General features: G+C 44.9%; 1 protein-coding gene across 1 annotated transcript in view; it reads right to left on the reverse strand.

Moving 5' to 3' along the window:
• Positions 1 to 3,024: 3,024 nt before the first annotated feature.
• The window catches only part of Sh3rf2 (SH3 domain containing ring finger 2), a 106,489-nt gene continuing 98,034 nt past the window's right edge, over positions 3,025 to 11,479 (reverse strand). Inside the window, exons 8-9 of the mRNA XM_052155481.1 lie at positions 8,430 to 8,788; positions 3,025 to 4,707 (exon numbers count right to left, since the gene is read on the reverse strand). Coding sequence (XP_052011441.1) covers positions 4,432 to 4,707; positions 8,430 to 8,788 — 635 coding nt within the window. The 3' untranslated portion in view covers positions 3,025 to 4,431. The remainder of the gene's footprint in view (positions 4,708 to 8,429; positions 8,789 to 11,479) is intronic.

An 11,479-nucleotide genomic window follows, 5' to 3' on the forward strand; every position in this document is an offset into this window, starting at 1 on the left:
TCTTCACTCAGTCAGCTCCTTTCCTGGGCCAAGACAGGTTTGGGAAGAATCCAGGGCTTTCTGGCAGTCTTCTCTGCTTGTGAGTGACCTTGTTGGCCCTGTTTTGTATCATAGGGCAACAGTCAGACTTTCAGTAACCAGACATAGGCACTAGCCAATCAGTACTAAGAAGAGCTTTTTGGTGGAGATCTCCATATATTTAGTTAGCTGCTGGGTGATGTGATGGAGGAGAGGATTTGGATTAAAATCTGGGTGTGGGATGTGGTGAAGTTGCAGAAAGCTTTGAGTGTCTGTAACACACTTATTAGTACAGAGCTATTTCAACAGTGTAAGAACTAGTGTGGCCGTGCTCCTGCTGAATGTCATTTCTGCTCTGTCCTTGACAGAGGGAGATAAAATCCTCCTGCTTTATGTGCTTCTGAGCCACTTGGAGGAGCTTGTTAAAAACTTAAGAGTGCCTGTTTTTCACCTAAAGATCACCAAATATGACTCCCGAGGTTCCAGATTAAGACCACTAGACTTGAGAATCCCAGGGCAACTAATCTTCAGTAGTTTAGCTTGAACTTTGGAGGGGTTTGTGACTTGAGGGATGAAGTCTAAGGGCTGGGGACTGTGCCTAAAGCAAGCATGGATCATGTGTATGGGTAGAATGGACCTGTGGGATTGACCAGCTGACAGATCTCTGGCTATTTTGTTGGAGCCGCCTCGATCCTGACCCGACTATTTTAGGCTGCCTAAGCCCCAGGTAGTAGGCCTGGTGTGGACGGACATTCTGACTTTCCAAGAGCTGTTGAGACTCAGAGTCATTGGGTCTGTTTCTTGACTCACCAGGTTGATACTACTTCAAATTCTTCTGCTCCAAGATCTGCTCTTGGAGATGGATGAAGGCTGGGGTGAGGGTGAGCCCATGGAAGAGAGGATGATGAGCTCTGATGGATTTTGAAGCTTGGTTCCTTTTCTCCGTGTGGTCCTCAGGTGGTTGTGGTTGTCTTCTCTTAGCTGTCCTCCCTTTTCCTCTAAACAAATCCTACCATTAACCCCTTCGGTGCTAGGGTCTGAGCCTGAAGCAACAGAGCACCTTCCAGGGCCTGTGAGTCTTAGCTGGGAGGTTTTTGTGTAACAGGAGAACATTTTTTACTCCAGACTTGGAGTGTTGGGTCCCTGGAATGTTCTACTAAGGAGTGGATTTGCCAGTGGAACTTGGCTTGTCACATTTAAGGCCAGTTGCCAAAGCTTTCCGTCTCCTTGGAAGCCCGTTTTTCTTTGCTCATTCTTTCTGACTCTTGCTTTTCTTCAGGACTCAGACTGTGTTCTGTCCTCAGAGACCAGTGTGTGTAGATTCCCCTTTAACTGCACAGTGCTGGACAGACCTTACATTTAAAAATCTCCACTTGATATTTTAAAGTTTTTGTTTTGTTTTGTTTTGTTTTGAGATAGGGTGTCACTACATAGCCTTGGTTGGCCTGGAACTTGCTGTGTAGGCCAGGATAGTCTTGAACTCATATAGAGGTCCTACTGCCTCTTCTTTCCCAAGTACTGGGATTAAAGGCCACCATGTCCAGCAAACCAAACCAAACCAACCAAATCTGGCATTTTAGGTATTCATTAAGCACTGAGTTATTTTATTATTAGGCAATCCTCACAATAGTCCAGTGAGACTGGCACTGTTATTCTATTTATGCAAAGGGATACTTACCTTGTTGAGTAAGAAAGCCTTCCCAGAAAGTGATAAATGAAGACCTGAACTGTCCAGCAGAGCCTGTTGGCCTTCTCTGCATTTGGAGCCAAAATTGCGCCTTCTGGCTGCTGGGACTCATTCACTGTTCTGGAGTCAAGAGAGGTCTTGTGGGTTCATACACTACAGTCTCCAGCTAGCTACATTATCAGGTAGTCTGGGTTCCCATCCTTGCCTCAGCCAGTTTGTGGCCAGATTTCAAGCTTCCATTTCCTTGGCTCTATAATGGGAACAGTTATGGTTGCCCTAAAACCATATGGTTTGCAGGAAGTGTACCAAAGAATGAATGTGTGGCCCTCATTGCTAGCATGGAGGTAAACGTCAGACACATGTTTGTGGAATAAAGGAATGGAAGGTTCTCATGAAATCAACTTTTACTTAGAAATATCAGCTCATCTCCTTCAAGCGCTCACAAAGCTCTACAAGAAGCAGGGTGCGCTGGGAAGCGTTCGGTTCTGGGAATGGATGAAAGGTTTGGTGCCATGGAGGTGGCTGTCTATGGTGGAACTATGTTTATTTCTTATGGAAGTTATCCTGTAGAGATAGTGTACAGTGAAAATTTTGTCTCACATTCCATATTCATTTCCATTTTATAGGCATGCCCTTCTGATGTCCTCTAGACAACCTGTTTGATAGCCACAAACATTAAAAAAAATAACTGGACCTGCTGCCATTAAAGAATGGGCTAAACATATAGTTGGCTCACATGGTGTATGTCTGCCGTACTAGATATAGAGTGGATTGCTAGAGTGAATGAGAATGCTTTTCTGGGTTAATGATGAGGCGTAGCCACTCATACTTGGACAAACCATAGTGTCTTTCTGTCCTTGTGTCTTATCTCCATCTTAACAGATGTCCTGAGTTCAAGAAGGCAAGAGTTGAGCATGCTGATTTCATCTCTCTCTCTCTCTCTCTCTCTCTCTCTCTCTCTCTCACACACACACACACACACACACACACACACACACACACACACACACCAATCACTGTCTCACAGAAGTGCAGGAGCAACTTGCTTCTTGTGGACCCCACTACTTTAAAAACTCTGACACATATATCGCAATCCTTGGTAGGATTATGGTTTCATTTTATTCTATTAATGTCTGGAAAAGCCTACAGATAAATTCAGTTTGCCAAGTGTGTGGGTGGGCAAGAGATGTATGTTCACAATCCAGAGACCTGCAAGAACTGTCTGTAAGAAACATCTAATTAGACCTGTCTTTTTTTTTTTAAAGTGGCACCCAGTCTTAGTAGCAAACGACATTTATGCATCCAAGTGCTCACATTGATGGACATGTGATGAATGTTAAGTCACAACAATTACATTTAATGAAAACTAATGGGCTGTCTTAGATCATGGCCCTGGCTCTCAGAGCTGCCTCCTACCGCTCCCTCACCCTGTTCACAAGGCTCCCTGGCTGAACCTGCTTCTTCCAGCCCACCTGGATGGAGTCATCTAGTTTTGACCCTTTCTCCATGACAGACTCTGGTCCTTTCCCCGACTTCTGTCAGTATGAATACTGCTCCCACCAGACCTGTTTATATTCTTCCCTGAGAACTCTACTCTTCTCTCCTTCCAGCCCCTTCTCATCTATATTTTTTGTTTCATGCGTGATTCTTCCTCTGTTCCTCCTATCTCCCTTTTCTTCCCCAGCCTTCTCTGTCTACTTCCTTTTGTAACAGCTCTCCAAGAAGCACCTTTCTGTCCTCCCCCATTGCCCTATAAGGAAAATTAATTTCCTTCCCTACATAACTAGGAACACCAGGGAGAACAAAAATACTAGGATATAGGCAGAATAGAGATCTAAACCCACTGCCCATTCAAAGTCCCTTCAAGCATACTTTGTTTTGAAAGGAAGGATGAAAAGTCTATAATACCACATCCATCCCTTATCTGTCTATCCATGCTCCCTGCTTTTCTACTGTGTAGACATATACCAGGCGAATCAGGCCATGAAGCTTAATGCAAGATCATCTTTGGGCATTTGGTAGTTAGCATTAGACTCTCTGGCCTGGGGGGGGGGGTGGTGCAGCAAACTCAGAAGTTACTCTCTTTAGTTTCTGTGGGTTCTCGGCATGTTCAAAATGTCCATCTCATACCATTCCCCCAAATTCTCCCTTTGCAGCTGGAGTTGTGACTCTGTGGAGTGAAGAAGATATGGCCTCACAGATGGCAGAGAATGTTCTAGTGTGATGAGAGGAAAGGGGATGCTGATGAGGTCAAAGAGGCCCTGAGAGCAGTTTCACTGCTGCCACACACTGGCTGTTTTTTAGGCCACAAAAATGTTTTATATTGAGCCTATAGGAAGAGAGGCCAAATCCCGAATCCTGGAGGCACAGGTATTGACACTTTCCTCATTCTTTGGCTTAAGCAGTGGGCTTAGCTGTATTAAACCACTAAGTTTAGAAACATGCTGGTCAGTAGTGCTGCATGCTTTTAATCCCAGTATTAGGGAGGCAGAGGCAGGCAGATCTCTGAGTTCAAGGCCAGCCTCGTCTACAGAGTGAGTTTCAGGACAGTAAGGGCCAAGAAGAAAGAAGGCCAGCCGGGAATTCCCACCTTCCCATTTCTCTGGGTTAAAAGGGGACATTAAGAAGACTCAACTTTCAAAGAACAGTAGGATGTCCGTAGTGGAGGCAGACTGTATTTATATGCAATTCACCTCTTTTGGGTCTAAGAAAAGCCACTTGAAGAATCATTTGCTGGGAAATAAGGTCTGTGTGGCTGAAGCAGTGCACATGGTGGGCATGGTCTTGCTGAAGGCTGACTTTCTCCGTAGGTCTGTCTGTTGCCCGGAGTGGCAGCCACTTCGGTGGGCAAATAGAATGGTCATCTCTCCTCCCGAGGAGACTGCTTCAGACTGGGACCCTTTCAAGGTGGCTGGCTGTTCATGCTTTCCAGAGGTGGGACTGGAGGCAGAGTGTTTGGTGGGCGGAGGGCTGTAATTCTGAAATCTCACGGTTTTGACTTGCTGTAAGATAGAAAGAAGAGAAAGACCATGGGTAAGATGTGTGCTCTGTCCCCAACCACTTGATGATAGGATTTGTGTGGTCTCTCTACAGTTGTCACCATTCAAAACACTTCATTGATGTGGAATTCATTCAGCAAGTACTTGTATCTACTACTCACGATATAATGTCCCCTGTCAGGTGCTGTTGATCTGAGAGTGAACAAACCTAGACTGTCCAACTGGAAATACATGTTCACCTTTTTCCTCTCCCCTCTCGTTTTCTTTAAGGTCCATGCCAAGGCCTGGCTCTTCCTCGTGAGCTCTAGTAATGACGCCACTTGGAGGCTTTCCATAATTGCCTGAGAAATGCTCACCAGAGGCCTGGTTCCTAGACACTTGCTTTTGCTATGTAGCTTTTCAGAATGTTGACTGATTTCCCCACACGTTAAGACCATAAGATGAACATGCAGACCAGAATTTCCTGTGTCTCTTTAAAAAATGGAAGATTCAGAGCTAGGTGTGGTAGGTAGCACAGCCATTTGGAGGCTGAAGCAGGGGACTTGTCAGTTTGAGGCCAGCTTGAACTACATAGTGAAAAATCTGTCTCAAAACCAAAATAAAAGCTAAAAACAAACATCAGAAAGCATCTAATAGCTGGAACTCTGGGCCTATACCAAGTCTGGCAACCCTGGGCTGAACTGAGGAACTGCTCTCTCTCTCTCTCTCTCTCTCTCTCTCTCTCTCTCTCTCTCTCTCTCTCTCTCTCTCCTCCCCCCCCTCTCTCTTTTATTAGACCGTGTTTCCAGCTTGCTTTAGGCTCTATCTCACTTTGCTTCCTCTTGTGCCTCCTAGGTGGTTATGTATCCTGCTTGACAATCGCAGGTGTTTGTTTTAGCCAGTCGCTATTCCAGGGCTTAATAAAGTGTTCTTTCTGTGGTACTGCCTGGAAATTGCTTCTTTGTTCCATCAAATTCTATTGCTTTTTTGTCTCCAAACATCTCCATACTTTCTGATTCTCACTGTTTCCTGTGGGATCTTGGGACTTGCTAAATGACTTCAGAGTTTGGGGGGGCTGTGTCTGATGATTGGGGTACTGGACATCTGGGGCATGGAATCCTTTAGATTACACGAACACCAGAAGCTGGAAGAAGCCCTCCCAACCCTCCTGTCATTCACCAAGACCTTTTCCAAACGAATTTCTTTAGAAGCTTAGCAGGAAAGCCTGGGCTTTCTTATAGGATACAGATGTTAGCTGTGTGGCCTTGGGTACTGTTGCTTAGTTCCCCAAGCCTCTGTTTCCTTATCTGAGTGAGGATGAAACTATTATCTACCTCAGAGGGTTGTTATCAGGGTTTAATGAGATGGAACACATGGTGTACTATGCCCAGTGTCTGCTAGGATCTTTAGTATTTAGTAAAGGCTTAACAGATAGGAGGAAACGTCATCCTATCCATTTCATAGGGAATGGGTAATGGTGGGATGGTGGGGAAGGTGCTAATATGGGAGATGATTGATGGATGTGGTGATGCTCAGTAAGCTGAAGGAGTGTGATGAACATCACGTGATTCCTTTAATGTCACCTCCTCTTTTTCATTACCTCTCTTGCTTTGAGGACCTTATGAAGATCCATGCCTTCTAGTGGAAAAATGTCTAGACTAGATGTCAACAGACCTGATGATGGATGCCACAGAGGTCAAGTTAGCTGTTGTTATAATCATTCCATGTGATGTTGATGTCACCTAAATTCTCCTGTGTTTTAGTTGTTCCTGCCATCTAATGAAAAAGTATGTGTGTGTATCTGTGTGTCAGCATGACACACATCTCTTATATCACACAATCTCATCTCCAAGCCTCTGTATAGCCATTATTATTATTTACTCAATGTTGTTTTGGTTTATTTTTATTTTATGTATAACGGTGTGCTTTGTTTGCACATCTGTATGTGCACCATGTGTGTGCCTGCAGAGGTCAGAAGACCGCATCGAGAGAAAGAGGAACACTCCTCCACTGCTGGTGGGGTTGCAAATTGGTACAACCACTCTGGAAAGCAGTCTGGCGGTTCCTCCGAAAACTGGGCACCTCACTTCCAGAAGATCCTGCTATACCACTCCTGGGCATATACCCAGAGGATTCCCCACCATGTAATAAGGATACATGCTCTACTATGTTCATAGCAGCCCTATTTATAATTGCCAGATGCTGGAAAGAACCCAGGTATCCCTCAACAGAAGAGTGGATACAAAAAATGTGGTATATCTACACAATGGAGTACTATTCAGCCATTAGAAACAATGAATTCATGAAATTCTTAGGCAAATGGATGGAGCTAGAGAACATCATACTAAGTGAGGTAACCCAGACTCAAAAGGTGAATCATGGTATGCACTCACTAATAAGTGGTTATTAACCTAGAAAACTGGAATACCCAAAACATAATCCACACATCAAATGAGATACAAGAAGAAAGCAGGAGTGGTCCCTGGTTCTGGAAAGACTCAGTGAAACAGTATTTGGCAAAACCAGAACGGGGAACTGGGAAGGGGTGGGAGGGAGGACAGGGGAAGAGAAGGGGGCTTACGGGACTTTCGGGGAGTGGGGGGGGGCTAGAAAAGGGGAAATCATTTGAAATGTAAATAAATTATATCAAATAAAAAAAAAAAAAAAAAAGAAGACCGCATCGAATCTCTCAGGACTGGAGTCCTGGTGATTATGAATCACCATGAAGGTACTAGGCACCTAATCCAGGTCCTCTATAAGAACAGGAAGTACTCATAACTGCTGACTCATCTCTCTAGTCCCTATATTATTATTTCTGTGGATTAGGCAAATAAGTAAATAATGGATAAATCAATAAAGCCTCAGAACGTGAAGCATTTTGGCTGGAGCCACCTAAGCAGAGTGGCAATTCAAATTGAGCCATGGTTTCTCCAGGCTGTCTCTGGATCTCAGAAGAAGTGTGCATAAAGGGATGGGAGAGCATGTCTAGTAAGGAGAAGGCATGCTTTGTGTTAGTGGGATGGGAGGCTGCCAGTGTGTTTACCAATGTTACACAATAGTGTTGTGTTTGAGGATTTTATTGGAGGCTGCCAGTGTGGTTACTAATGTCCACCAACATGACAGTCTCACGGTGTGCAAAACTGAGAGGCTAAAGGGTCAGGCTCACAATGTCACTCCATACCCAGTGTCACTGATTCCCAGTGTCAGTCATTCCCAGTGTCAGTCATTCCCTGTGTCACTCATACCCAGTGTCAGTCATTCCCATTGTCAGTCATTCCCAGTGTCAGTCATTCCCCGTGTCAGTCATACCCAGTGTCAGTCATTCCCAGTGTCAGTCATTCCCCGTGTCAGTCATTCCCAGTGTCAGTCATTCCCAGTGTCAGTCATTCCCATTGTCAGTCATTCCCATTGTCAGTCATTCCCTGTGTCAGTCATTCCCATTGTCAGTCATTCCCATTGTCAGTCATTCCCAGTGTCAGTCATTCCCAGTGTCAATCATTCCCAGTGTCAGTCATTCCCATTGTCAGTCATACCCAGTGTCAGTCATTCCCAGTGTCAGTCATTCCCCGTGTCACTCATACCCAGTGTCAGTCATTCCCAGTGTCAGTCATTCCCATTGTCAGTCATTCCCAGTGTCAGTCATTCCCCGTGTCACTCATACCCAGTGTCAGTCATTCCCAGTGTCAGTCATTCCCTGTGTCAGTCATTCCCAGTATCACTCATGCCCAGTGTCACTTCATTCCTACTTTTTCGATGCCATTTTTTGAATTTTCTGGTTTCACAAGGATGGAGGGTGGCGCAGATGCAGGCGGCTTGGGTGGCGGTTCACTCTTGATGGGCGTTTCTTTGCCTTCCATGATGATGGAATTGCCTGCTGAGTGGATCCTGGTCTTGTTACTTCTGTTGATGCAGGTCAGGGCAGGTTCCCCAGTGGAAATAGATTTAGACCCCATCTCCACCATTATCGGTGTTGGGGAAGGAGTCATCCCCTGTGGCTGATAAAAATGGAACTTCTGAGGCCGGATCACCATGGCAGGACTGCACCGGAGGGAGCCCACCATGAAAGTGGGGATCCCTGACTGAACTGGTCTCTGCAGGGATCCATCTGGGGGATGACAAAGCAGGTATCAGCAATAGGGTAGATGACATAATTTTGCATGTAGGTTGCAATGTGTCCTGATATTCCAGAATAGACAGACAAATGCTTTCTTAGTGGGCTGTGCTTGCTCTCTCCTGGGGCCTTTCAAAGATGACCTAATGTTTATTTGGGGTCATTTGGGGCTGTTGGCAAGGGATAACAATCTAGCTGAATATGGTGGAGGTGTCTGAAAGTATATTGCTTCAATGTACATTCCTCTCTCTTTCCTCTCCTCTCTGGTCTCCTTTCCTTCCCTCCCCACTTTTGTCTTTTTCTCTTCTTCTAGTCTTTTAAGATGGCTAGAGAAATGGACGCCAAGTTTCACAGTGAGGAGCTGACACAGAGGCAGACAGGTCAGAGAGGAAGAAGCAAGTGAAGAACACTGAGTTGGACAACAGAGAAGGAACGCTGAATGGAGTAGGCTGTGGTCGGCCTGCTGAAGAAATTGCTAACACATGTGTTAAGCAAGTGGGTCAGGACAGCAGCTGAGAACACCACCTGTGCTCATTGTCCGTGTTTATTTCCTGTTCAGTAAAGTCTCAGAACCACAACAGAGTACGGATTGCATCTTAGAAGATACACCAACTTCTGGACAGCACAGGAAGTCACTGATGACTATTGGCTATCATTATTATGTGAAAGACAGCACAATGTGCCTGACCTAGCAACACAAAGTTTGACAGTGTGGGTCAGGGCCTCACTGATACAGTCCTTCCTCCAAGACCTCCCTGAGAGGCTCTGAGGAGGAAGTCCCATCCCTTAGACATAAGTTCTATAGGTGACCAAGAGAATGGGATATTCCTTGTGTTTGGGGGAAAGATTGGGAGTTACCCTTGAAAAGCCTTGTGGGACATCTGTCAAAGGTCTCCAAGCATTTAGAGAACCACTTATCGTCCATGACGGTCTTTCCTGACACCTTTTGGACATGTATGACTCAGAGTCATTTGTGTCTAGCATAGAGGGCCCAGCCAAGTCCATACTCTGTTGTGGCTGTAAACTTCCACCAAGCAGGAAGTAACCACGGGCCATAAGCCCAGGCATGTCTCAGCTGCTTGCTGCAAGCATGCAGTCAGAGTTTGACCTTTGCGTTTTGACATTCGCTTTTCTTCCTGACAGCCCCATGAGTGGCATGCGCCTTTGAGGAGACTGACAGCCTGACCTGTGTCACCTTGGCAAAAGGGAGAAAGGGAAGCTTCTGGAACTAGCGAAGGCAAAGCGACACCAGGCCAACGTGTCCTTAGCTCCAGTGGATATGTGGGAAATTTGGCTTCTTGCCTGCTTATCTGTTCAGTTTCCAATTTTCAAAAGATTTAATGCTATTTTATTACGTAGGCGTATAACGCAAGCAGTCAAAGGTCCAGGTCAATCAAGACTTACACAGCAGTGCAGAAGGAGTGTATTAAAAAATGCGAGCTGTCATAAGTGGAATGCAATTCTCTGCATTGCTAAGTGATCCAGGCCAAGGGAACATCTCAACCCTAAACCAGCTCATTCATGATGTAGATGTGCCTGTTTCACTGTAGTAGTAATGAAGTGATTAATTACTAGTAATTAATGTTACTTTAACACTAAAATACACATATTTAAGAAAAAGCCATGTTCTCAAGAGCTCATTATGTGGTAGACTTGGTATTATTTATGAAATTTGTCTGTTGGTTAAATCTGATGGCGATACAAGGCTCATGCTAGATAACATAGGGATGGTGATAAGGTGAGTGTTATGATTGCCATTTTATAAGTGGGAAAAATAAAGAGAGTGGTAACTTGTACAAGGCTGTTATGGTGAATTCTAGGGGGTAGGGGCAGCAGGAAAGAAGGGGCTGAAGGCCGAGGCAGGGGGGTACGTACAAGAGGCTATGCAGTTTGTGAGATGCAAAGACTGGGGTTTGGGTAAGTGAAGGCTTGCTTTCTTTTGTTTTTGATCTATCTATCTATCTATCTATCTATCTATCTATCTATCTATCTATCTATCTATCATTACTCCCATGTGGCACACTGTCCCATTCTTACATCTGCAATGCTGCATCTCACATTTAGTCATTTGTTGAGTTTGTAGGAGACACTGCAGGCAGGGTCAGTTTCATGGAGGGACGTCCCACATTTGGATTGTGACAGGAAGGAATCCTTGATGTCTTGTACAATGAGGTTTCAAGATTGTTTATTCTTTTTTTTTTAATTTCCAGAGGATATATCATGCAGTTTAGTATGTTGAGATACTAAGAACAGCACGATATTAGCACTAGCTCTGGTGTGACTGCCGTGCGTTCAGTGTGGGTGTTATATAGGGTGAAAGGACATCACAGGGAGTCCCAGGGAGTTTAACAGTCAGGTATATCTATTCATCTTGAAAACTTTGGACCTGGTGGGTTCAGGATGTAAGCCTTGCTTTTGCATAACCTTTTCAAGAAGAACCTCTCTGTATGCATTACACGAACAACATAGTAGAAAACAGGGCCTTTTAGTACTGTCTCTAGCATCTCATCTTTGACTCCTTAGCCCCTGCCCATGCACGGGTGTCCCTAGAACACAGTCTGAGCAGCAATGAGCAGTAATATTAGCCTTTTGCTGGTTTTGAATAAAAATCAGCACCTCTTGGCTATAATCCAGTTACAAATTGTCCTTTAGCTTGTTACCACCCCATTCACCAAATATGTCTAA

This window comes from Apodemus sylvaticus, chromosome 13 (assembly GCF_947179515.1).
Source record: "Apodemus sylvaticus chromosome 13, mApoSyl1.1, whole genome shotgun sequence".
NCBI classification, from domain to species: domain Eukaryota; kingdom Metazoa; phylum Chordata; class Mammalia; order Rodentia; family Muridae; genus Apodemus; species Apodemus sylvaticus.